Source organism: Citrus clementina, unplaced genomic scaffold (assembly GCF_000493195.1).
Source record: "Citrus clementina cultivar Clemenules unplaced genomic scaffold, Citrus_clementina_v1.0 scaffold_5, whole genome shotgun sequence".
NCBI classification, from domain to species: Eukaryota; Viridiplantae; Streptophyta; class Magnoliopsida; order Sapindales; family Rutaceae; genus Citrus; species Citrus x clementina.
This window is the reverse complement of record NW_006262201.1, coordinates 9,960,046-9,985,901: the sequence shown is the minus strand read 5'-3', so window position 1 is coordinate 9,985,901 and position 25,856 is coordinate 9,960,046. Positions and strand designations below refer to the sequence as shown.

The 25,856-nt window shown below is 32.9% G+C and overlaps 4 protein-coding genes and 1 long non-coding RNA gene across 7 annotated transcripts; 4 read left to right on the top strand and 1 right to left on the bottom strand.

Moving 5' to 3' along the window:
• The first annotated feature begins 298 nt into the window (after positions 1-298).
• Positions 299-2,543, top strand: LOC18042272 (F-box protein At1g10780). Its single transcript, XM_006431827.2, has 4 exons — positions 299-397; positions 818-1,560; positions 1,712-1,992; positions 2,082-2,543. Exons 2-4 carry the CDS (start codon positions 819-821, stop codon positions 2,316-2,318), a joined length of 1,260 nt encoding a protein of 419 aa, XP_006431890.1. The 5' UTR covers positions 299-397; position 818; the 3' UTR covers positions 2,319-2,543.
• Positions 2,544-3,417: 874 nt separating this feature from the next.
• Positions 3,418-6,193, bottom strand: LOC18042271 (transmembrane emp24 domain-containing protein p24delta3). Its single transcript, XM_024182869.1, has 4 exons — positions 5,782-6,193; positions 4,648-4,860; positions 3,812-3,888; positions 3,418-3,726 (listed from the first exon to the last, which is right to left on the bottom strand). Exons 1-4 carry the CDS (start codon positions 5,998-6,000, stop codon positions 3,582-3,584), a joined length of 654 nt encoding a protein of 217 aa, XP_024038637.1. The 5' UTR covers positions 6,001-6,193; the 3' UTR covers positions 3,418-3,581.
• A 2,229-nt stretch (positions 6,194-8,422) lies between these two features.
• Positions 8,423-9,069, top strand: LOC18042270. Its single transcript, XM_006431825.2, has one exon. It carries the CDS (start codon positions 8,552-8,554, stop codon positions 8,990-8,992), a length of 441 nt encoding a protein of 146 aa, XP_006431888.1. The 5' UTR covers positions 8,423-8,551; the 3' UTR covers positions 8,993-9,069.
• Positions 9,070-10,547: 1,478 nt separating this feature from the next.
• On the top strand, positions 10,548-16,946 carry LOC18042643 (uncharacterized protein At1g10890). Of its 3 annotated transcripts, none has more exons than XM_006431823.2 (5): positions 10,548-10,618; positions 10,949-11,143; positions 12,250-12,468; positions 15,639-15,858; positions 16,379-16,946. In XM_006431823.2, the coding sequence occupies exons 2-5, from the start codon at positions 11,019-11,021 to the stop codon at positions 16,643-16,645; spliced, it is 831 nt and encodes a 276-aa protein (XP_006431886.1). In that variant the 5' UTR covers positions 10,548-10,618; positions 10,949-11,018; the 3' UTR covers positions 16,646-16,946. The 3 variants fall into 3 exon arrangements, with proteins under 3 accessions (XP_006431886.1, XP_024039092.1, XP_006431887.2); XM_024183324.1 differs by lacking the exon at positions 10,548-10,618 and adding an exon at positions 10,627-10,708; XM_006431824.2 differs by lacking the exon at positions 10,548-10,618 and adding an exon at positions 10,627-10,789.
• A 7,352-nt stretch (positions 16,947-24,298) lies between these two features.
• LOC112098392 lies at positions 24,299-25,423 on the top strand. The gene is made up of 2 exons (XR_002905503.1): positions 24,299-25,004; positions 25,122-25,423. It is a non-coding gene; the product is annotated as an uncharacterized LOC112098392 (long non-coding RNA).
• The last annotated feature ends 433 nt before the right edge of the window (positions 25,424-25,856 follow it).

Below are 25,856 nucleotides of genomic sequence, written 5' to 3'. Positions count from 1 at the left end.
AATTCAAAATTTTGAAATCGCAAAGCCGAAAGCGGGCCTAGGCCAGGGCCGTTTCGACTTGTTTTTCAAGTTCGTGCCCGTTAGCGAGGGCTCAATTGAAAGCATTTTAAATTTTGAAAAACAACACAAAACCCCTCGAGCCCTTTGCGCAGTCGCGCTCCCTGCACAAAATTTTTTGAAAAATATTAAAAAAATAAGTCACAGATTCTCACTTTGATATTTTTCTTCTCTTTATATAAATAACAAATCAGGAATCTGTCTCTTCTTCTCAGACTGAAAGAAATATAAAATATAAAAAAGCACAGGCCTCGGCTTTCAAATTTTTTGAAAATACTTCGTGAGGCCAGAGCTTAGATCTGTTTCTTTCTGTTTCGTTTCAAATTTATAACTGTTAACTGTAAGCTCTCCTCCATTTTCCTTTTTGCTACATTATACGTTTTAATTGTTTGTTTGAGCATTGAGGAAAATCTGTACATTTTGAGGCTTTAACGTGAATTTATGCAAATGGGTTTTGTCTTTAGCTTTCGAATTGATGCATAGAATCTCTATTTTTCTTCCTCTGTGTATAATTTGTTTGAATTTCATGTGGGTTTTTCTTAAAATGTTTGATTCTCATCTGGGTTCTCTCAATTTTGTATCATTTATTAATTTATCTGAAGTTGGTTTCTAGTTAGTTGAAAGAAAAATCTCAGATTCAAGCTTATTTGAGTTGATTAATGTTCGTTAATTTAGTTACATTCTTTATTTTGACGTTAATTATTGCTTATTCTACAATACTTATTATTGACTGCAAACCGTTTGATTGCTGTCCTTACAGAATGGACTCGCTTCCAGATGCGATTGTTCAATACGTTTTATCACACATGAAAAATGCCAGGGACGTTGCAGTTTGTAACTGTGTATCCAAGAGATGGAAGGAATCGATTCCTTACCTTAAAAGTCTGTATTTTCCACGAAACTCTTTTGATAACCAGAGTTGTGATAACAGTCCTGATGACATTGTGCTGAAGATGATATATTCTATTGTTTGTTTAGAGGAGCTTGTCGTGTATACCCCATTCTCTAAGGCAGGCCTTGACTCGTGGCTAATGCTTGCTGGCTCTACCCTCAAACATCTAGAGCTTCGAATGGATAATCTTGCTGATTATCAAGGGTGCCTGGAGAACCCCTCGAAATTGGATTGCATTAGCAGAGCAAAAAATTTGGAGTCACTCAAGCTTTGGGGAGTGCTAATGGTTAGTTCTCCCAAGTGGGATGTTTTTCATAAGCTTCAGAACCTTGAAATTGTTGGTGCAAGACTGGAGGATCCAGCATTGTCCACTGCACTAAGGGCATGTCCTAATTTGACCAACTTGTTGCTGCTTGGCTGCGAAGGGGTCAGGTCAGTTTCGATTGAGTTGCCACATTTGGAGCAGTGTAAGCTGGATTTTTATGGCTTAGGTAACTGCTCACTTTCTGTTTCATGTCCGAAGATCCAATTCCTTGAGGTTCAAGGCTGTAGTTGGATTAGGGTTCAAGAGACAAACTGCTTGAGGAATCTGTCAATTTCCAATAATGCAGGTAATTTTCCTCATTTGGAGTTACTATGAACTTTAATATTGTTATTATTACTTTTCATTTCTCCTGAGTTCACTCCACAGATGCAAAGCAAAGTTTCCTGATTACTTTAATTATAACTGTAATTGATTATATGTTCCTGCAAATGCTGTAGGGAGGGTCTACATGGTCGATTTTGGAAAGCTTGTGGCTCTTGAGTCCTTGACCTTAAGAGGGGTTCAGTGGTGTTGGGATGCAATTAGCAAAATGCTTTATTGGGCAAGTGAGGTGAAGCATCTATACATGAAGGTTGAATTCACTGGGGACTTTGATACACTTCAGCCCTTTCCGGAGGTTGACTTCGTTGAATTCTTTAATAACCACCCTAAATTGCAGAAGTTTGATATCCATGGGGCAATGTTCGCTGCTCTTTGCCAAAAGAACAGCCTGAAAAATGTCAGTTGATGCTCTGCACTTTTGTGTAATATTCGCTCAAGTCAACCTTCTAGACTTCACATTGATAGATATATACTCTTTTTTTGCAGGTAGAATCAGGATTTGTGATTCCATGTCTGGAGGAGGTGGTGGTCACAGTAAGATCACCTTTAAATGCTGAACAGAAAATGAGCACTCTTGAGTCACTGTTGAAGTATGGGAAAAATTTGAAGACAATGGTAATACGAATTCTTCAAATGAAGAGCAGCCACAGCAGTTCAGATGATTTCTTTGACGAGATTTGCCGGTTTAGATGCATGAATCGCAAAATAGTTCGTATTGAATAGAGCCTACACAGGCCAATTGAATAGAGGCTACACGGGCCAATTCTTCTTTAATTTATCCCATTTCAGTTGACATTGTTTCCCTGATTTAGTAGTTTTGACTGCTGATTTGATTAAAACTTTAATCATTCTTTAATGATTGGTTTCACAACAACAATTTCTCCATGTTGTTTGCTTTTCTGTTTTGGTCATTGTAGTATTTAATTTTCAGGATCAAATAGCATACATAGTCGCAATTCTATGTCGCAAGCTAAGAGTAATCTAACAAGATGGAATAAAAGTGTACTCAGGTTATGATGAGTGATGACTTCATGCTGCCTGTTTTTGCATTCACTACAAAAGAGCTTTGGTTTAAATCTGTTTGAGTCACATCTAAGAGAGTTTTGGTTTACTGGCTTTTCACAGCCCTCGGGCCACTGTATACCTAGCTCACCTGACTGAGTTTTGACTTTTGAATCAACCAGCGGCCTCCATCGAAACCAATTTAAGTACTATATAATGCATTCTTCACTATTTGATTCCATGGCACAAAAGTTTCTTTACTCAAAATTACATTTTCACTACTTTGTAGTCAAATTTACATGGCACAAAAATCTCTATACGACTACATACGGTGATAAATGTAAATCCAATGTACTATTCTTGTGCCTCATGCTGTCCATTTTCACAAATTTTTCAATATGGTAATCAGCCTTGCATCGAGTGGTGGAGATTCTAGTGCACACAGTTACAGCTTCTTGATTAACCCCAAATAACCCTTTGTGTTAACCAAATGGTCAGTGCATAATTTGCCTCACAAATCAGGGATCAAATGCTTCAATTCACAACCCAGGGAAAAGTCACCGTTTTCCTGCTTTCAAAAGATCAGGACAACTCTACCATTGCCTACCATGGAGATTTCAATCTCATCTAGATTTATGAAAAAGAACTATTACAACAAATTCCATGGTGTGATGAAATTGATGACTTCTAGGTTCTAACCAGATAAAAATATACAGAATAAGGCTCCACTCGGAAGACCTATCATGTTTAACATATTTCTGCAATTGCAGTAATGACCACAAACTGAAGATCTATAAAAGAATAATTGAGTTTACACAAATTAAGAAATGAAGAATTGAATTTCTTACGTATCATATTGAAAGATGATTGCACAGTAAATGTACCAAAATTTCCTACTACAGTATTCATTTCTTCAGAAAAGGGGGGAAAAAAAGTGTTCTACAATTTGCTCTTTTAACAAGAAATATAATGTTAGAAGTGAATTTAGATAAGTTTCTTCTTCTGAAAGAATCGCTTCAAGTGCCACACCTGCACACCTGAAACCACAATGCAGACTCCCAAGGACATGAGACTGTACCATGCCACTCTGGAATTTGTTTTTTCACTTACTTCCCTCATCTCTGCTTCCCTGTAAGAATATCCCACATTAATTGCCATTAGCTTATTATTAAGAAGAAAACTTTTAATCACTTCCAACTACAAAACAAACTTACTTGGTCTTGAGATAAAGTAGATTCTCATGGATGGCCTCTACTGCCCCTTCAAGTTTCCTCAGTTCAAGCTCCACGCCCTACTTGTTAGCAATGCAAGACAAAATCATGCTTGGTCAGGAGTAATGACAAAAGGAAAGAATAAAATTTATAAGAAGGAAACTATGTGGGTAACTGGAAATTCTCCTGGTTGCTAAGCAAAATATAGTAAATAACATGAAATTCGTTATTAAACCTAAGTTTCTTCCCAAAAAAAAAAAAACCCTGTTATCAAGTTAAAGCACACACAATAATCAGAATTCAAAACTGTTGAGAACAATCCTTAGCACCTTATGAACAATGGAATCCAAAATAATGCTAAGACTTTGTCTCTATTAAATTGGAATTTCTCAAAAACATCAAAGCTTCTTCTGCTTAGTACAAGTATGGTAAAAATTATTACCACAACTCCTCTTCATTCATTCCTAACACCTGATGCTAATAAAATTTGGGAAGCTATGATAAACTCTTATTCAGGGAAGGGGGATGAGAGAAAGGGAAAAAAGTTCTGTCTGCACAGCCCATAAATCAGACTTAAGTTGTTTACCATAAAAAAAGACCCTACTGCTGTTAATGATGTACCAAGCTCTAGGTCATCCAAAATGCAGCTTTGTGCATCAGGTAGTAAAATTATACTAAAAGGGATGGCAGAAGAGCAGCTAAATAATAGTGACGCGATGTCTTTAACTGAAAATATTTTCTATACATCAAAATTTCAGACAATAGAAATTCAAATAAATATCGAAAACAAAGGATCTGATTCACTCTAAAGAAAACAAAAGGAAACTAAAACTACTCACTTCAAGTTTCTCTTTTCTTGCAACTGATTCCCAATCCTTAGCTGCAATTCCAGTTTTCCAGTCAATATTGACGCTTACATCTCCACCTCCTGGATTATGGCCATCCACCCAAAAACATGCCAGGTAGTTGCCAGCTTCATGAGTCGTGAAAGCAAACTGACCATATGTCACATTCTCCCTGTTGTGAAGATTGTTCCCATATGGTGATGTCACCTATCGTAAAACATGAAACATTTTCAGAAATTGATCACATAAAAAAAAAGGGAAAAAAAGGACGGAACAGCATTTCCTCACACGATTTCAAATAAACAAGAAGTTTCATTTAATCCATATTTCATTTACAAATGCTACAGAAAAATACAACTTATTTGTAAACAAAAGCATACTCTAATGGTCCAACTATAATTACAATGCCCATGACAAAATTAAGCTATTTTTGGAAGTGATTTAGCAGAAAGTGTTAACAAGTAAAACTACTTTTCGCAATAACCTCCTGGGTTTGCTTTTGGGAGAATGCAACCATCAAGTGCTTTAGCAACTTGAATTTCATTTTCTGAAGAATCATTCTATCAAATGATTATTTCGAAATCACTACATATTTATATGGTTATTTTGTAAAATCTGGAAGTTGTACAATTATTTTACAGTATTGCAGAACACTGATTCTAGCTCAAATTCGGATGCCCGGACATATTATTTTACAATGCTATACAACTCTGATTCTAGTTTAAATCCGGATTTTGTAAATCCGGACGTCTAGACCTGAGCGCCATGAAAATAAAATTTTTATCCATTTCAAACGAACACCACAAAATAAACACAACAGCATTTCTAGTTGTTTAAAGGTCTTTTTGCCGCTACTAAAAACACTCTGAAACACATCATTTGCGAGAAATAAACCAATTCCCTAACCAAACAAATTATTTTCTCAACAATCAATATTATAACTATACAAACTCATTTCTAGCTGATACACATTCATCACCAATCGACATAAACTCAACACACTGTCACTAAAAATTGCCGAAACCTAACCCTACAATTTGATCAAAATTTAAAAAAAGTCAAACTTTTCCAAAATAAAATTCCAACCTAAAATGATCCAAAACTACGAAATCGAAAAAATTCACACACCTTGACGGAGATGGTGGGGCTATGTGAGTGATCATCGGAAACGACGACGTAATCGGCCAAAACGACGACGTTGTTCTGGATTTCCTCCGACACGCATTTGGTTCCCGTCGCCGGTAGATTCAACCATATGGCGTCGCTCACTATAGCGTTAATCGTGAAATAGAAGGCAAAGAAGACAGGGAACAACACCTCCCCGCGCACGTTAGCAATCTTCGCCATGGCCAGATTCTGAGTTAATGATTGCGTCGGGTTTCGAAAACACTTTCGATTTCGATCTGTTTATCATGCAGCAACAATTAAGTTGATTTTATTTGATGAGATTGTTATCGTATAAGTCCTTAAATTCTTATTTTTTCCCAATTAATCCATCGTCGGTTATTTTTTTATCGTTTGGGTTCCCAAGCAAATTCCGCTGAAATGACAGCAATGCTCATTAGTCAATGGCGGTCATAATTTACAACTTTGAGAGTAATTTCGTCATTCCATACAGTATGAGGGACCTACATGCTATAAATGGATAAATTGTGTTCTTATTTGTTAAAAAACATAAAATTTAGGACCTAGACGACAATCCACAACTAGAAAAATGTTCAACTCCAGCGCCATGTTTCGTATTTAATTAATGCTGCACGCTTCCTCAACCACCGAGTGGTTTTTAAGTTTTCTTTTTAATTTAGCTGTTATTTTAGTTTGATTCTTAAAAAAAGTGAGAGTCGAGACATTAGTTAGGGTTTTGCTCAGATAATATAACCATTCAACGCCTGTTTATAACTTCACCTTTTCAATGGGGTCGGCAAAGATAAAATTAGGGTGCAAATAGTAACTTACCAATCAAAGACAAATAGAACTTGAGCCCGTTTAGGAAGAAAACTAAATACGTAACTGCTTCGGGTTGGGTTAGAAATTTTAAAGGGACGGCCCAGTATGCTCATTATACGTCGTATGTAACGTGTCATGTCATCATAATCACACCATTCTAAGTTAGGTTTAAATTTTCAGATTTCAACATGGGTGTGGTGAGTTTGAAATCTAACTAATCTAAACCTCCACATTAGGTCGATTTTTTTACTGCAACATTTTCAATTTCATGGTTCTCAAACCGATTAATATTAAATCGATTTTTCGATTTTTATAAATTTCAAATAGATAAAAGCATATTAAGTATTCGTATAGTTAATTACATTTGATGTCATACGACTTTCATTATCTTTTTTTTTTCTTAATTTACTGATTCCACTAAAAAGATCAACTTAATTAGATTATATGTTTTTTTTATTCTTTTTAATACACTAATTATATAAGGAAAAAGAGTTAAGACTTTTTGTTGTTTGACTAAATTAATGTTTTAAAATATATCCAAACTCACTTAATTGTCAACCATTTCATTTTTTGTGGTTGTTTGATGTAGGGAATATGAATATATTTAATTATTTAATTAAAGATATTCATATTTTTAAACATAATTAAATTTTTAAACTAATACTCACACACTTTTGGAGAACAATATTTCTAAGGGTATTTGAAACAGTAAAAATAAAATACATATATATATAGTTTCGACTTTTTATTATCCAATATATATATATATATATATATAATAATTTCACATTTAATTTTTAATAATTCTAATCGACAATTCACTTGCTTTTTCTCATAATTAAAATAAAATTTTCAATTAGTTATGATTTAAATTTATTCAATTAATTAAATAATTAAAGATATTCATATTCTCAACATCAAACAATTATCAAGGATAAAACGACAAGATTAGCAAAAATTTTAACACTTAAGAGAATTTTGATGTATTTTAAAAATCAAGAAAACTTTGATTAAATAAGTCAAATGGCGTGGAGTTTTACTCTTTCTCTCAATTCTATTGTAACCAAAAACATTCTTCTCAATAATTCACTTACCATGCTGTGTCTAACAATCTTTTTTAACATTATTCATATTCATTATGATTGATTGTAAAATCTTCACCCAATTGCGGCAAAAGCAAGCTTAATTAACCAAAAGATAAGAAAATTGTAGAGTCAGAATTTGATAAATTCAAAGGTGCATGGTCCCACAATCCACCATACTGGGATTCCCTTCAATGTATTAGATAAGAAAATCCATCCACATCCCCATCAAGGCATCAACCCACCACCATTCATAGAGAGTGGAAAAAAATTCTTCTTTTTCAATAATTTGTCAAAAGAAAAAGAAACTCCAACGGTCCAATTCACACACACACACACACCCCATCTGGCCATGAAAGCAAGAAGAAAATGAATTGCTTGATTATGATTAATTTTAACAATTTATGTTCGTATTTTAATGGGGGGATTGATCAATTTGGTTGCAAATATTTTCTCTAGGTAAATTAAAAAAAAAAAGAGAAGAAGAAGCTTCAAATATTCATGAAGCAAGTTATAAAAATCCTCTAATACATATTCAAAATTTAATAGTTTATATTAATTTTATTAAAAACATAGGTGTGAGTGATTTAAGAAAACCACTTGATTAAAGTTCAAACTCATTTCACCTAGTTTACAAATAATAAAATTTTATAAACCTATCTAAACGGCTATGTATTTATTTATCTATCTATATATATATATATATATTAATAATAAAACATTTTAGCAAAGGACTTTTGGGTGACCAATCTTTATATGATACTATTCTCCTCCCACCCACTTAACTTTTTTCATCTACATTATTCTTCTCTAGATCTTGCATCTCCAATATTATTCTCTCAACGCTCAAAAACTCAAAAATTATAGCAATGGAAGCCCTAATTTCCCAGTTCACTTTCCTCTCAAACCAAGCTTGCCAAGACAAAGGCTTTGATCCGTATGCCATTGAGGACTTGATGAAACTGTTTGAGATCGAAGCATACAAGTCGTGGGCAGCAGTGGAGCTCGAGCAAGAAAGAGAAGTCGAAGAAGCTGAAATCACCATGCAAAAGGCCGAAGATTATCTTGATTCGGCCATGGAAGACGCCATGGATGAGTTCAGAATGTTTGAGGAAGAAATGGTGAGAATCGAGAAAGAAGAATATGGTGGTTTGGTTGAGACGGCTGAGAAAGCTAGGAAGATGGGGAAGTTCATGGAAAAAGCAGCAACTTTTGCATCCAACAAGTATATTGAGGCTGCCATGAATTCTGCTTCTGCTTCCATGAAAGCTGCTTTTAAGGGTGTTTCCAATAGGGTTCATCCTTCCTGATTTTTTTAGTATAAATTTGTGTCATGGTTTTATGAAAACTGATTATGATCATTATTGTATACCATATGAGAATAATTTTCTCATGTTTAATTTAAAGATTTTGATTTCTGTAAAAGCTAAATTCATCTCAATCTTATAGTTATTTTGATTATGAGGCAGCAATTTAAGTACATATATATATATATATATATTAGTTTCTGGCTTGATTTAATAAGTTTATTATTTTCATTTAGTTTATTAATATTTTCCATCTAATAATAGCCTTACAATCATAACTTTCAAGCCACAATATTATAATACTAAATAGAACTTAAAAAATTTAATTATAAATGTAATACTCTTGCAAATTCGAGTTCATAACGATCATCTTAATTAAAAAGGACCAATTTGATTAATTTCAAAGAACCATACTATAGCCTCAAAATATTTTACACAATCTAACATGATATAACATCAATAAGCAAATAAAAAAATTATTAGAATATATTACGTGGACTATTTGGTATTTTCTAGAAATGAATAAATATTTTTACGTCATATTAATTTGTAAAAAAAATGTGTACAAATATTCTATGACTATCCTATTACGAAAATTTAAAAAAAAATGGAATTTAACTAATCAAATTACCAAACTTCAATTTTTTTACATTATTAAATCATCGCAATTGAATGGTTGTTCGATTTTTTTCCCACATCAGTAGGGTCTATTCAGAATAATTTTTCAGAAAGAGTTTTTTTAAATATAGTTTTTGTTATCAGAGCTTCTGCAAGTTGAAATTTTACCAAACATTTTAGTCATTTAATTATCGATGAAAGCCTTAATTAAAATGTAAGATTATTTTAATTGGCAAATTTTTTGAAATTATATTATGAAAGAAATGAAATAAAATTATCAAATAAGAAAATAATATTTTAAACATTTTAATATTTTAAAATTTTTTATAATCTTTACTTCTGAAAACCAAAAATTTAAACTTTTACTAGAAAAGACAGAAATTTATTTTAATCTTTAGAAGCTCTTTTTTAAAAAACACCAAATAACATAAAAAAATTTTAAAAATACTTTTGGAATTAAATAAATAAATATTTTTAACTATTAAATAAGGTATACTAAATATGTATTAAATTATAAATGCTATAAATGCTTGACTTACTGCCCAGAAGGATAAATATTTTTTTAAGTTTTTACAGTTTCAACAAATTATTTAACTAGTAATTAAATTTTTTTACTGTAATTTTTTATTATATTTGCTTATGTTAAAATCTACTTAATCACCATCTATTTTTCACTCCGTACAAGTCAGTTTATTGAATTTTAAGTTATAGTAGACAAAAATACTACTGTAATTTGGGATAGTTAGTTTTATCAACCGTGAAAATAACGATAAGAGTATTTTAGATAATGTTTAAAAATATGGACAGTAAATTCGAAATTAGTTTAAAATATAGGGACTAAAATGAACTTATCTCACCAGCTGAATTTAATGAAACGACAGCGTATTCCAGGCAAGTTTATTTTTTCGTATTTTGATAATCTTCAAAGCCATCTAAAATTTGGTAGATTTCGTGTTCGTTTTAAAAAGTCGACAAATTGTCGTCACCATTAAAAGAAAAAAAAAATTTCTGGTAATAATTTCATCTCTTTCTTGAACATTTATAATTTGGTTGTCAATTTAACGTTTCATGCAAAGGTCAAACAAAGTTGAGATCATACAGGTACCCTTGAATTAGGGTTTTATATTTTCTGTTTGTTTCCTGAGAAATAGTCAAACGAACGGAAAATCAAATTTTGTTTATGTGAGTACGCTGCGGCGGCATTTCAATTTCAAATTTTTATTTTGAATATTGTATGATTGTTAAGTGAAAGGTTTTAGTTTTATTTAGTTTGAAGTTATATTATCTTGCTAGCAGCTGAGTTTAAGTGTTTAATGTTATCAATTGATAACCTATATGCAGGTGAGCAACTGAATTTGTGTTACAACAGAAAAGAAAAAGGGACAATATTATAAGCTTGAGTTGATAGGAAATGCCTAGGGACTTGTCTCGGTCACGTTCGCGTTCCCCATCATATAGGAGGAGACATTCACCATCACCCAGGTATAGCAGGAGGAGCCGGAGAGAGAGAAGCCGGTCGCCATATTCTTATAGCAGGTGATCCCGTTTATGTTCTCATTGTTTTGCGTTAATGTGATTAATTATCAAGCAATTGTAACAAAGATTGGGGACTCACGTATCTCATGCGGATTGGATATACAATATGTTCGAGTTGCTCTGTACGCACCCTATCCTTCTCCATTGATCGGTGTTATTCTACTTTTCTATTGAATAAAGACTTCGAATTTGCTGTAAATGGCTCCATGCTATAAAGAAACATCAAGCAATAGGTTTGAAAGTTCTGATATTTGGGAGGGTCAAGAATTTGGTAGGAACGCTGGTTGGATAAATTGGCTGCCAAACTGCAGTTGCTGGTGCAAATGATACCCTCGAATGTGAAAGAAATTTGGCTTTGGTAGCAGATTTTTTGTCTAGACATATCCATAATTCTTGAAATGGGCATATTCGATGGTTGCATCCTGTGGAGTGTTGTCTTTTACATGACAAATTAGCAATTGCTCATTGTGGAGGATTATTGTTTTAGATGTTCAAGTGTGGGAATGTTTTTTTAATTAATTGTCTTTTTTGGCATGCTTATGATGTTTTTTCTGTTCAAGTAGTCTTCTCTTATTCTGCAGTTTCAGGAGCACGGTCCTGATGTAAAAACTTTCATGTGATGACAGTCATGTTGATGTTTTAGTATTGCTGATTTTTTGAGAAAACACCTGATGTCTATGTTGCTTGACTTACATCTCTACGCCATCTCACATTTCTGCAAACTGGCTATTTACGTGGAAAGCCAGGAAAGATTCCTAACATAAATATCTTGGAGTTAAACATATATAAGTTATTAACAGTTAGATAGGATGCATGTACTTCATAATAAAATTCAAAAACTCGGTTTCTTCCCATCATATGGGATGGGAAGTGAGCAGGTGATGGGTGCCGATGGGTGTCCTTTTGTTGCTCGATTCTGACATTAGCTTCTTCATGTGATAAAAGAGGGAGCACACAATGGTTAGTCTTAACAATGTGTGAGGTAACTCTGTACATGCTTCTATATTTATTGCAGCAGATGATGGGTCTGATTGGCATTTTTGTTTTAACCTGTGATGCCAAAAGTTTTGCTGTTGCTCAATTATATATATTTTTTTTAATTACAGAAAAAAAAGCCGCTCAATTTCTCCACGCCGCCGTAAAGGTCGTTCTCCTTCTCCAAGACGGCATAAAAGCCGTTCGCCAACTCCAAGGCGGTATAAGAGGCAAAGAAGTAGGAGTTCTTCATTGTCTGCTGCCCATAAATCTTCGAGTCCAAGTCTTGGGTCATTAGAGCGGAAAAATGCAAGTGAAAAATTGAGGAAAGAAGAGGAAGAGAAAAAAAGGTAGATTTCAGATATTTCACAGCTATTTGCAGTTTACTCATTTTCTTTTATCACCTTATTTTAGTTCAACATTGGTTAGTTATCTTTGCCTTCCATTGTTTAGTTATCTTTGCCTCTAAATTTTGGCTACACTCTGAGGGAGCATGCACATGTTATCCTTTTGTTGAGTTGTTTGGAAAATGTCACTGCTGTAGTAGACATTTATGTGACACAGATAACCATAGTTTATATGTGCTTCTTGTTGACTTGCTGCTTTATTGCCACCTGTTAGTCATGATAATCTGGAATTAGTAAACATGATTTAGTCTGAATATTATGGAATTAGACCTATATAATGTTTCTTGTATTGATTGTAATGCTTGGACAATGAGCGTACTGGGGAAGTAACTACTGTGATGCAGGCCATATGCTATGTCTGTTGCATCACACAATTTCAGTGTTATTTAGGATTACCATCTCAGTCAAATGCGGCTACCTTGATACCTTCTGGTTGAGAGGTGGGAAGTTTGTGTTCTGATCCACCGTAATCAGAGAAAAGAAACTTAGGTCTTTTATAAATTTGGTGCTTGAGGTCTCTTGATTCTTCCCTTTAATTGTCTCTGTCCCTGTGCCTGCTTCCCTTGTGTTTGAATTTTCCTTTCTTATATTGCCTTTTTGACAATCACATCTTTGCATGAACTTTGAGTTTTCCTACATTTTCATGAAGTAAGAAATCATAGATGAAATGTTGATGAAGTAAATAATCCATTTGTCATCTTCCATCTCTGGTATTGAATGTTTGACAACCTGCTCCATGTGTTGTTGGAATCTAAAAACCCACATTTACATTGAAGCTCAATTATTGTATTATACATTTTTTTGTTTTAAGGGAAGCAATTGTTGCCATAGAATTTTGGAACAGTTGTAAGAGAGAAACCTGGACATTTTATGTTCTTAATTTATACTAGCTTCTACCATGTGCCAACAGAAAATACATCGTAATTGTTGATTGTAATTACTAGCTGCTTTTCATTTGCAGCCGTGTCTTTTCTCATTATTCTTTTCTTTCCGTTCTTTTCTGTAGGATTACAAGGATTGTCTTAAAGGCATTTCATTTATATTATGTATCATTGTGTCTTCACCTACTTTGTTATACTGCTATCACTTGTGGTCTTATTCCCAAAGCATCTAGGTTTAGTTAAGGCACTTCTCCGCAATCCATTTCCATTTCATTTCTTTCTCGCCATTTTTGCCCCCATGTTAATATCTGATTGTTATATATGGTGAAGAGCACACCATGGATAAAGTGGAAATTAAACATGTAACTTGAAAAGGCTGAATATGAATGAAAATCTGAAATTACAGCTATAACATCATATGTTTTGGGGCTATATGGAATTCTTTTTTTGTGCCTTTTCTATTTGATTTTTTATTATAGAGAACATTTTCTGTATATTTCAAGTTCTGCAGTCGTAACAATATATTGGCCAAATTGGTAAATATAAGCTCAGTTTTCTAAATAATATAAATCTGAGTTTTTAAAGACTATAAGGATGAGGAATTAATAGGCATCTAAACTTATTTCGCGAAATAATTTGTTACTTTTGACAGGAAAAGCTAATTAGACCTCTCTTGACCTCATTAGTTTGGAGCAATGAGCTAACCTTTTTGATATAATCCTGCTGCATAGAAAGCTGTAGGTCAGAAATTTGATTGTGGAAAGCTGGTGGCCTTGTGGCCAGCCATACCTGAAGTCTTATGAAATATTTTTCTGGGTCCTAACTTGTATATGATGGTCTTTCTTTGAATTTGGTTTGGATTTTCCCTTCAGCAAGTGCCTGCGTACCCACCACCCACACCCCCCCGCTTCAACCCACACCTTTTTAAGTTCTTATAACAATGAGATGTATATACCTCCTGCCAACTCTGTAACTTTTCCTTTCACATTTCCTTTTATTCCTGCTAGCATCAAAGTTCATTAGGGTAGGTTTTCAACTTAATGCCTTCATTCCAACAAGTCTGATACACATGCACATTCCCTCTAATTGTGTAATTATTTTGCCTCTTCACATTCTGGGACTTCTTTTCATCTGATATTCCACGCTTTTTCTGTTCAAGATACAAGCTTTCCTCTCGAGGATACTGTTGTGTTCTCTTAAAACCTCATTCCTTAAACTCATGATATTTGGGGTACTTAATTCATAATTTTGTGAAGCTGAATCCCCATCTATAGATAGTGACCCAGGACTGACCTACATCAGTTACGGATTTCAGTCATCTGAAATATCAGAAACAATGACTCTGTTAAAAGCATTGTTACAGAACTCAGTGTTTAAATGGTATAATGACTTACCTTTTGTTAACTTCTCATTTTTTTCGTAGTTATTATCGGTAAATTTTTGCCTCTCATAGACTTATGAACTTAGCCAGTCTCAATTTAAATCAACATAACTTGGCCTGGGTTTACTGGTATAAAAGGTGAGTTTGCTTAAATTTATGAGGTGCTGTGTTATTTGGCAGACTGTCAAATCCTTCAAATCGAACATGAATGGGTATTCAAATCAGTGCAGTCGACCTTTAGTGAAAAAATCCCCTATATTCTGTTTGTATGTGGTCCTTTGCCTCTTGCAAGTGATTTTTTCTGCTTGTGAATGTGCTGTTCCTTTCAACATATAAATGCACAAAAACAGCCGGTTCTTTTTTTTGTTTTTTGTCAAAAGAAATATCTTGAATGCAAAGGATTGATATATTGTGGTAATTAGTTTTAAAACTGCGGCAGGTTACTTTGACATTTTCTCCACAGGCTTCTCTGAAGGAAGATACTGCTAGTTCAACCTGTTATATTTGATGATCATTGGGTGCCTCGTTTATCTACTATTCACCATTTTGAAATTGATTTGTTTGGATCAGGATTCAGTTAGAGGTATGCCTTAAAAGCATGAGCATAAATTTTAGTGCCTATCGTCATGAAGGTTAGTTTGTCATTCATTGTAGTTAAATAGCAAGTATAGGGAGAGGGAGAGAGGGAAAAGGAAGGAGAAATATTTCAAAAAAGAATCAGGGTTTGTGCATTGTTGTTTTAGTTGCAGTGTTTGTCTGGATATGAGGACATCTGTAATAGGAAGCGCGGCATATTCTACCAAGCTAGGAACAGTCATTTTCCCTGTTAACTTTTTCTCTTGTATTTCCAGGCGTCAACAAGAAGCAGAACTGAAACTGATAGAAGAAGAGACTGCTAGGAGAGTGGAAGAGGCGATTAGGAAGAAAGTTGAAGAGAGCTTGAACTCTGAAGAGATAAAGATGGAAATACAAAGGCGATTGGAGGAGGGGAGGAAGAGGCTTCTCGATGAAGTTGAATCTCAGCTTGAGAAAGAAAAGGAAGCTGCTCTTACTGAGGCTAGAAGAAAGGAGGTATTTACTTCTGACAAGAAACCTCCTGCAAATGACTATCCTTTCTTTACTTTTATGTTTTCATCACCAATGTGTGAAGCATATCAATCAGTGCTATCATGATGAATTGACATTTAAGCTGCTGGAAGGACAAGAAACCTGCCACAAAACCTTAGTAAAATCACTTTTCTCCTTTACTCTAGTTTTGCGAATCACTGGCCCCTCTGTCACACTTTGGCAAAACAACCCTTCTTTTAAAAGAAAACAAAACAGTTTTTAAAGAAGAATGGTGACATGATTGCACATTGCACAAATCTGGAAAAGGGAGTGCTAGGTAGGTCAAAACTATCCTGTCACATGATTGCTGTTGAGGGATCAGGGGTAATTGTAGTTTTTTAGGCTCACTTTTTCAATGTGGATGGAAGAAATCCGCTGGGTTTTGATAGGCTTTTTTTTCTTCTCCTGTAGTTTATTGTTGTGCGCATGGTTGCTGTATCGTAAAACTCTCGTTCGCAGTGTACCTAATTTATGTTGATTTCAGGAACAAGCTCGAAAAGAAAAAGAAGAATTGGAGAAAATGCTCGAAGAGAACAGGAGGAAGGTGGAAGAATCTCAAAGAAGGGAAGCTGAGGAGCAGCAAAGAAGAGAGGAGGAACGTTACCGTGAACTAGAACGGATACAAAGAGAGAAAGAAGAGGCCATGCGAAGGAAGAAGCAACAAGAGGAGGAAGAGCGGGTAAACCAAATGAAGTTGTTGGGTAAGAACAAATCCCGGCCAAAGTTATCATTTGCCTTTGGCTCTAAATGAATTATCGAGAAACTTAATTTGATTTTTTCCCCCCCAATTTTTAGATGTTTGTGTTTGAGCTTTCATATGATCGATACAGTTTTTGTTACAAGAAGCTCCCATTCTAAGCCCTATATGCTCTATTTCTTTCCTTTTGTTGTGTTATTTTAGACCTAGGCAAATAGGATCTTGAAAATAGGCTTCTATATACATTTCTAAAGATTGTAATGAAATCCACTGTCTTCTTCATTCATACTATATATTTTAGCAAGTGATGGGTATAGATTGTGAAATTTTCCGGGTTTGGTTGTGATTAATGGATATTCATTTACTCATTTTTATTGCGATTATCTCTTGATGCCCTTTATTCTACATTTGATTAATGCTCTTTTGAAACAGCAAAGATTTAATCTGTTCAAATAATTGTAAACAAGTCTCAAAAGGGGTAGTGAGTTGGCTTTATCCTTCTTACAGAAACAATATCTGTTTTAAGGGATCGATCCTCACTCACTTCACTTCACTCTGATTTTGGGCAAATTAAAAGAATTTAGTGATAAAATTTGTTTTACCTGGTAAAAGAAAAAATGAGGGAGGGTTATTTGAATCCACTAATTTCTTTTTTACATCTTCTCTTTATTATCTAAATATTTTTTTTGAAAAAATTACTTAATTAATTATTTCTTTTACATCTCTTTTCAATTTCACGAACTCTTATTAATTTATTAAGATATATATTTTTTAGCTGTAAATCATTGGTATCACTAAGAGAAATAAAATTCACTATTTAAAAATCAATATTAGTAAATTTCTATTAGTCATGAAAGTTGATGAATATTAAGAAATTAAATTTTGCCAAAAATTAAAGTTATATATATATATATATATATATAGCAAAGAGTGAAATTAAGTGTTTAAGGTTGCAAAATGTGAGAGTAGAGAGATAATGTCATTGTAATATGAAGGGAGAGAATTAGCGGAGAATAATTTTGAGATTTTTAAAATTTTTAGTAACAAATTTATTTTAAAAAATGGATGTAGAGATAAATTTGGTAGGGCTCAAGGAAAATGTTTCAACAGTTGCTAGTTCAACGGTTGACAAATGGGCCGGACCTGAGCCCACCATGTCTAGGAGAAGGAAGTGGAAAAATTTAGAGTTAATTTACAATATGACATGACTTGAAAACTTTTTTATTTTTTGTGGTGAAAAAGAGAGAGAGAGAGAGAGAGAATTCAGGCCATTTTTTTGAAGTACAGAAGAATTCAGGCCATTTCTATAAATTTCCCAAACTAATTTAATTTGTATCACTAATTTTTAACTTTAAATTTGTTTGTCATATACATTAGTACTGCCTTTTTGCCCTCCTTTAAAAGGCAAAGCACAAAATCATCCTTTTACAAATTTTTATTCACACGAGTGAAAAAAAAAAGAAAAAATTTACATCTCAATGTGACCAGTACTGTCGATCCAAATTCCAAAAGACAAAGTCCAGTGTCCATATCTATGAAATGAAACCCTAGAGGCGAGGAAATTCCGGGTCAACTCAACGAGTCAAAGTGACAACCACACGAGTTATCCTGAGAAAAATATTTAATGTGTTTCCGTCTGTCACCCTATCTTATCTGACTGACACATCAACTCGCCCGCCAGGCGCCAGCCGTTCCGATAAACCCGCTCCTCTCTCTCTCTCTCACACACACACGCTCTCTCTCTCTCATCATTAACGTATAATTTCCTCTCGTGGGTCCCACCAATAAACAAATCCAATCATTTCGTTCCACGTCACCCGCCTGTCATCTTCACGGGACACCAACGTGGGCTTGTGACTGTCCGCGTGGGGCCCGCTCTTCACTCGAGAAAGAAGAGAAGGGAATCACAGACAAACAGATACAGTGGTCGCATTAAATTCAAGCACGTGGTTGGCAGGTGAGACAGCGTACGATGTGGGCGAATCTGAGCCGTCCGATCGCTGGCGCGTGATTCTCGATGTCCTGTAAAAAAAAAAACAGAAAGTGCTTTTTGACTTGTGTGTTTTCTGTAATTTTGGCTTAATTGGGTTTTTGAATTTTGGATTGTTTGTTGAGTGGGGGCTTTCAAGTATTTAATTCTTTGGTGTGGGCATTTAATAATTTATACCCCACATTTATTCTATTTTTTTCAATCACCTGTGCTAATCATGATTTGATTGATTCCATCTGCCACAAGAAATAACAATTTACTTCATTTTAATTACTCAATGTAGTTCTTTTGATGCATGGAATCCAGTTTTGATCATTTAAAGTTACAATTTTGTTTAATTCACAGTGCAAGGGTGTAAAGAGTCAAATCAATTGGACTATTATTTCAAGAAATAAAAAAATGTTAGTAGTTCAATTATAAGACATTGTTATGTTGGAGATCATTTTCATAAAAGTCAAAAAATTATTATTTTTTTTGTTAGGATTCGAGTACAGTACCAAAGAGGGGTTGTAATCCATAGTTTAGACACCATCAAATATTATAAAACTAATAAAATAAGCAATGCATAAAATTAGGGTTGTGGTACCCTCTATGCGAAACATTTTAAGCATTTGTTTTTTAGCTAAGAAAACAAATATTATAATCTCTCTTTTTTCTTTTTAAGAAAAAAAGAAAACACAAATTTTTATTAATGGAGATAAAAACCACAAAACATATTTCGACCATGCAATCACAACGATTATTTATTAAACTAGTATCATTATATCATGGGATGGCCCAAAATTCAATGATTTCAAATTAAAAAAAAAAAAGATTCAAAACATTGAGAATTTCAAGATCATTAAGTTCTTGAATTAGAAACGCACAAAAGTAGATAGTTGTTGGAGTGCAAATTAAAAGAAAAGAAAATTGTTTCATTCAGAAGAGGAAAAGTGTTTGAAAAGTCGATGTCAAGAATTAAATAAGATTGGTCTCCCTCGTTATTCGGGCTATTTTTTTGCTTTTCTCTTTTGTTTTCTCATGCTATAAGCTTAGCATAATGGAATCTTTACTTAAATTAATGTAGTAATAAATTTTGTACGTATGAAAATAATATAACTATACCATTTTTAATGCCCTTTGGTCCACGTGACGACGACATTAGGTAACAGGGAGAATCAATTAAGAGCTTGCCAACCCAAAGAAAAACAATATAAATTTCAAATTATTAATTTTATCAACACCCAAATGAAAAAAAAAAAAAAAAAAACCCACTTGAAGGAAAGAGGAGGAAACCCCCTCCTCCCCCCCCCCCCCCCAAAAAAAATTGCAAATGAAGATTTTAGTTACCATATTAAAAAAAATAAAAATATACGGTATAGACAAATTACAAATCAATTTTTTAATTTCTTATCTTCTTATAATATTCGAATTCGAGTAGTTATTTGGAGATGAAATAGGGTCTAAGAATTTAAGAGGCCAAATAATTAATATAACTAATGTATCATTGAAGACAAATAAAAGAAGTTAGAGGTAGAATCAAGAAACTGCCAGACAGAAGCATTCAAATTATTTGTTACAAGAAGAAGAAAAGAATTAAGATGAAGAAGAAGGAAGAATTGAAATTTTGGTCCATTATTAAATATACCAAAATTTTAATTATTTAATCCATGAAAATAATCTGTTTAAAAAAAAAAGAAAACAAAATTAGAAGCCAAAAAGGACTTTGAAAGTAACTTTGAGGTAGTCAAACCGTACACAAAGAGAGTTGAGTGAAAGTTGGGAAAAAGTCATAATAAGGTAATAATTGTTCCTTTTTGGCTTTTTATATTGTTTTGGTTTTAAGGTTCAATAATAAGGTAATGATGAAGAATCACATTGTGCCTTGATGTTTTTATTGGATATCTTTCTTCAAAAGTTGAATGTGGAAAGATCACTGGATTTGCAATTATTTCCAATCACAGAAAAGCTGTTGTAACTTGGCAGCAATGAAATTAAAGAGGAAATTGCCATACTTTAAATGCATGTTGCTGTTCTTGTCACAATTTGCTCTGCCAAAAATAAATGTTGATTGATAATTGGTGTTTATATTTAAGTTTTTTTTCTTTCTTTTTCTCCCTGAAGTTAGAGAGATTGTTATCTATAAAATGGTCAAAATCTATTAAGTAATTTAATCACAATTTAATCTATTCACCATCAATGCGAGCCATTAGAATCACAAACCTCTTGTTTTCAACATGAAGTTCTACTAATCATTTAACTACTTTGTAATTTTTTAAATTTCATATTAAAAGAATTATCACTATTGTTTTTGGTAGCAAGACTTGGATGGGAAAACACCAACAACTATTGGGAATATATAGAATTAGTAGCTGTAATAAATATAAATATATGTACACATTTACTTTAGAAATTAAATACTTAGTTGAATGTATTTTAAAAAAAATATTAAAAATTATAACAATTTCACATGCTGAAATTTTTTTCCAACGAATGGCGACAAAAATAGGCAACAAATTGGGTATAGCTGGACTCCATTTTTCACCATCTACCCAATAGTAGTGCCATCATTGATGCCAAAGTAGCAGTGAAGATGGACAAATCATTGAAAAATAATAATGGCTTCATTGTAAGGCAGCCGTTAAATGGTGTCAAGTAAAATGGGAGTGAGTCACACTGGCTACTTGATTCAATTGGTCGTGCATTATATATAACTACTTGCCATTTGATGCCGGAGTTACGGTGAAGTCGTGGCTAGTACGATATCGTTGATGACACAAATGGATTAATTTTATATTTATAAAGTATAGAACGTTAAAAAAAATGATAATAATGTTACAAATGGATTCATTTTCAGGTAATATTGTCATCGTTTTGTGACGGTAACCATTCATTAAATATTAACGATTAATTTTGTGTTTATAACGTATAAAACACGAAAAAAATATGATAAAAAAGACATAATTATACTTTAATTTGATAAAGTGCTAAGGACGATATCAGTATTTCATAGTCTATAGTGGGGTGAAGAAAGCAATTGGACACCCAATACATTCATTTTTTATAATTAAGAAACCATCATCACCACTAAAATTTTAGGAAATTATCTCTCAGCTACTTATTTTTGGCACATGTTCAATATTCAACCGAGTACCAATAATCAAAACTATGCCAAGGTATTAGCTAGGTATGAAAATTTCATAAAATAATCCAATTTGTTGTAAGGGCAAGTTTTTCGTTTTATATTTTTATTAATAAAAAGAACAAAGTTAGTTGGTGTTAAGATATTAGAGATGAGGTGGGAGAATGTAAGTAAAATAAACACGTTTCTCTACGGTGCTTAGTTAGGGTTCTTAAGCTTATGAGTTTTCACCATTTACGCACCCACTTGACCCTCAAGCGTGTAAATTTAACGTTCATGATTGAATTCAAGATTTGAATCTCATTCGTTTTAAATTCTCTTTACTTTTTATTTATTTATTTATTTACGAATTCCATTTCAAAATGCGAATAAGATCCTCTCCTGATATAAGCTCTGTTGAGTTTTTAAATATCTTTTGACATGTGTCCTTTAGTATGAGTGTATAGGTAAGATTTAACTTCTTATTTTTTATTTATTTATTAACTATGAATCGGCAGTTGAGTTATTTGCCCATAATATGATCAGATGAAGAGAGGATCATGATCCCAAAGGGAATAAGATCATCCCTTGACATGAACTCTATTGAACTTTCAAAGATCTTATACCATATATCTTTTAATAGTAGTGTATGGATTAGATTTAACGTCTTACCTTTTTATTTATTAACTATCGTTCAATAGTTGAGTTATTTACTCAGTACATGATGAGATCAAAGGAGGATCCTGATCCCAAAGGGAATATAATCCTCTCCTAATCTAAGCTCTATTAAATTTTTAAAGATCTTTTATCATTTGCCTTTTAATAGCAATATATGGGTAAGATTTAACTTCTTTTTTTTTTTATTAACTACTAATCTACAATTAAGTTATTTCCTTAGTGCATGATTAGGTGAGGACCTAATCTGATGGAAAGTAGGAATGACCAAAAGAGGTATCATGCATTTTTATGAATAGGTTATTTTAACTTAAATTTTTTTAAAATTTTGAAAAAAATTTTAAGCTAATATTAGAAATGTAGCTTTACTATCCTATTGCTATGTTTATTGGTTGAGTTCATAACCATAATTTAGTGTAAGTTAGTGTTCCGCCCATCAACTATCGAATAAACAACCAACTCTATAAATTTGGGATTAATAATTTGAAAAAATATATTTTAGGATTCCAAATAATTAAACTTTGTGTAAAAATTGGTGAAAGTTCTAAATAAATTGTATTTTTGACGATATCGATTTGGGTTTCGGGTAGAGCCGTTTGAGCTTCAATATAGTTTTCTTGGTAATTATAAAAGACTATCTACATAATTTCTTTGTTAAAGGCTAAACACTTGGGTCTTTAATTAAACCTTGATTGAAAAGATTAGATCGTAGATATCTTACTTTCAACACTTTTAAAGAAATCAAAAGAATACAATTGCTAATCTTTTTTTTTCGAAGAAGACTCGTTCGATTGCTAAAGCCTATTGAATTTTTTTTTTTTTTATGGATTTCATCATTCAATTCAAGTCAATTCCGTTAGGGTTGTCTTGAAACAATTTATTTCATTGATATTTAATTATTTATCGCATCAAGTATTCGATATGGTTTCTTAAGATCTAGTTCTGTTTAAGTAACAGATTCTAACCAATTAGAAAGATCTTCGTATCAATTTAGAGATCTCTCTAAGCATACCACTTCAAGAAAATTCGTGAGAATATTTTTAAATCTTTAATTGATTTTTTTGTCTAAATATGAGAATATGAATTTTGGGGCAAAACGTGTAAAGCATATTACATTTTGAAAGATTAGGATTCTCCCCTAATCTTATATTGAGCAAATAATGATGTGAACCTCTGGAAAATGGGAGGAAAAGAATAAAATTGCAATAGAATTACAAATTGAAAATAATATATATACGTTTATATATATATAATTTAATTAACTCAAGGAGCGTGATACACGCGCTATGCAAAAGCGAGTCTTCCATATATATCATTCCCGATACTACTCTTCTGACTGAGAGAAAGATGTCAGCATTCGGCAACCGATGCTGTTCATGTTATCATCGATCTCTGCTTCTCTCTATAAAGCCAAAGTGCCCTAGGGCTTCTTTCTTTTAACCCTCTCCCCATTTAAACAAAAAGAAAAAAAAATATTTGTTTTCGTTTCTGTTCTTTCTTTGATGAGATCTAAATTCTTATATGTTCTCATCTGGGTTAGCTTAGGGTTTTGAGAGCAGGAAGCCATGAAAGTCGATGGATGGGAGAAAAATGATTGTTTCTGAGGGGACTGTTGTCTGGCTCGATGCATTAATAATAATTATAATTATATAATTATAATTATCATGAAAAAAGGGTATCGGACCAGGCTTCATTCCCTTCAGAATCAAATTCATTGTTTGATTTTTTTTGAGAGGTTATGGTTGATGGGAATGTTGTTTGGCTCGAGGGTCATCTAGGTTTTCAAAATTTTCTCGGACTTTCTTTCTTGCTTTTATTTTTCCAGGAAAATTATGTTATTTGCCTATGTGATCTCGGACCAGGCTTCATTCCCGTCAACCGACGGTTTCTCTCTTTCTCAAGCTGCTATTATGATGGTGGTGGTGATGAGTGACGATACTTTCCGGGGAAAATAAAAAAATTGTGGTGATTGGTGATTGGTAAAAGTTTTCTCTCTCTCTCTCTCTCTCTCTTTACCTCTCTCTGTTCTTTATTATTTTCTCGAGAAAATTTTCCGTATTTGGAGTTTGCATGGAATCATTTTGACCCGCTTAGTAAAAAACATTAACAAACAAGTTCGGGAGATGCCATTGACTTTAATTTATTTTCTTTTCTAATTTTATCTGCTTCAGCCTTTTCTGTTGACCACGTCTTTTTTGGCTTTGCATCTTTCTTTTCTTGTTTGATTCTCGAGAAAAAATGAGACAGAAACATAAAAAAAGCAATGATTTAAAAAATTATTTCCTCTCTCTCTCGCTCTCTCTCTCTCTTTCCCAATTGGAATTGTTGCCTGGGTATATTCTGATTTTGAACAAGATAATCATTGGATTATGATCATTTTATTAGAAGAAGATAGAGGGAAAAAATTGTCAAAAACAAATGGAAAGAAACTATTTAGGGTTTCTGAACAACAAGCTTTAGTTGTTTATTTACTGAAATTATTATTACTTCTACTATTAGTTAAAAAAGCAGTCAAAGCCATCTCTCTCTTTCTCTCTTTTTGTGTTTTTAAACCTACAATTTTAGGTTCGTTTTATTATTTTTTTTGTCTATTCTGTGAAAGCAGTACTAATGAATGATGATGAGTCCATATTTGCATAGCTTAATGGGTAAGTTTTACTCTTCATTGATTAAAAATTATTTGTTGTTTATTTTGCGTAACTCCTGAAATTTAATGACAAGAAATGTAACTGATGTGCAACTAATACTGTCTTTTTTTTTGGTAGAGAGGTTAATGGAGTATTCAGTATTCAATGCATTGAAGCTTGATGAGACATGTGGGGGTTATGTCTGTCTATATATATATATATATATATAGGAATCAGTGAGGCCTTTATTGAAAACTTTTGTTTATTAGGAACAAAAATATGTTGCGTTTTTGTTTAATTCATTGTTGTAAAAAAGTAACACCACTGCTGCTGTTGTATATATCTTGTGTCCTGTGTGCTTTTTGATCATGAATCTCTGAAATTTGTACTTTCAGTCAAAAGATGAAGAATAGAAACTGGACTTCAATTTTGTTTTTGCAGCTTCGTATACATCACGATCAATTCGTATGGATGTTTAATTTAAGCACAATTTAAGCCAAATATTAGGCCCTTATATTTTCAATTAATTGAAGGGAACTACAACCCAAGAACCCCCCCCTCCTCGATCCCCAACTCTTATTTGAGTATACAAATATTTCAAATTACATTTAAAACAAAAAATTCCGTTTCGAAATGGTTTTGTAACACATGAATTTACAATCTGATGTTATGAAGATGCTAATATATTTATTTATTGGTGGAAAAAATAGTGTTTAATTTTATTTTTTCGAATAAAACACACCCATCATTTTTTTCAAAAAAAAAAAAATATTGACAAAGTCACACAGTGTTATAATATCATTGAAAGGTTGCACCATCTATCGTAAATGCCTCTTTAAACTCGATTTGTAAGAAAAATATGGAATAAAGTTT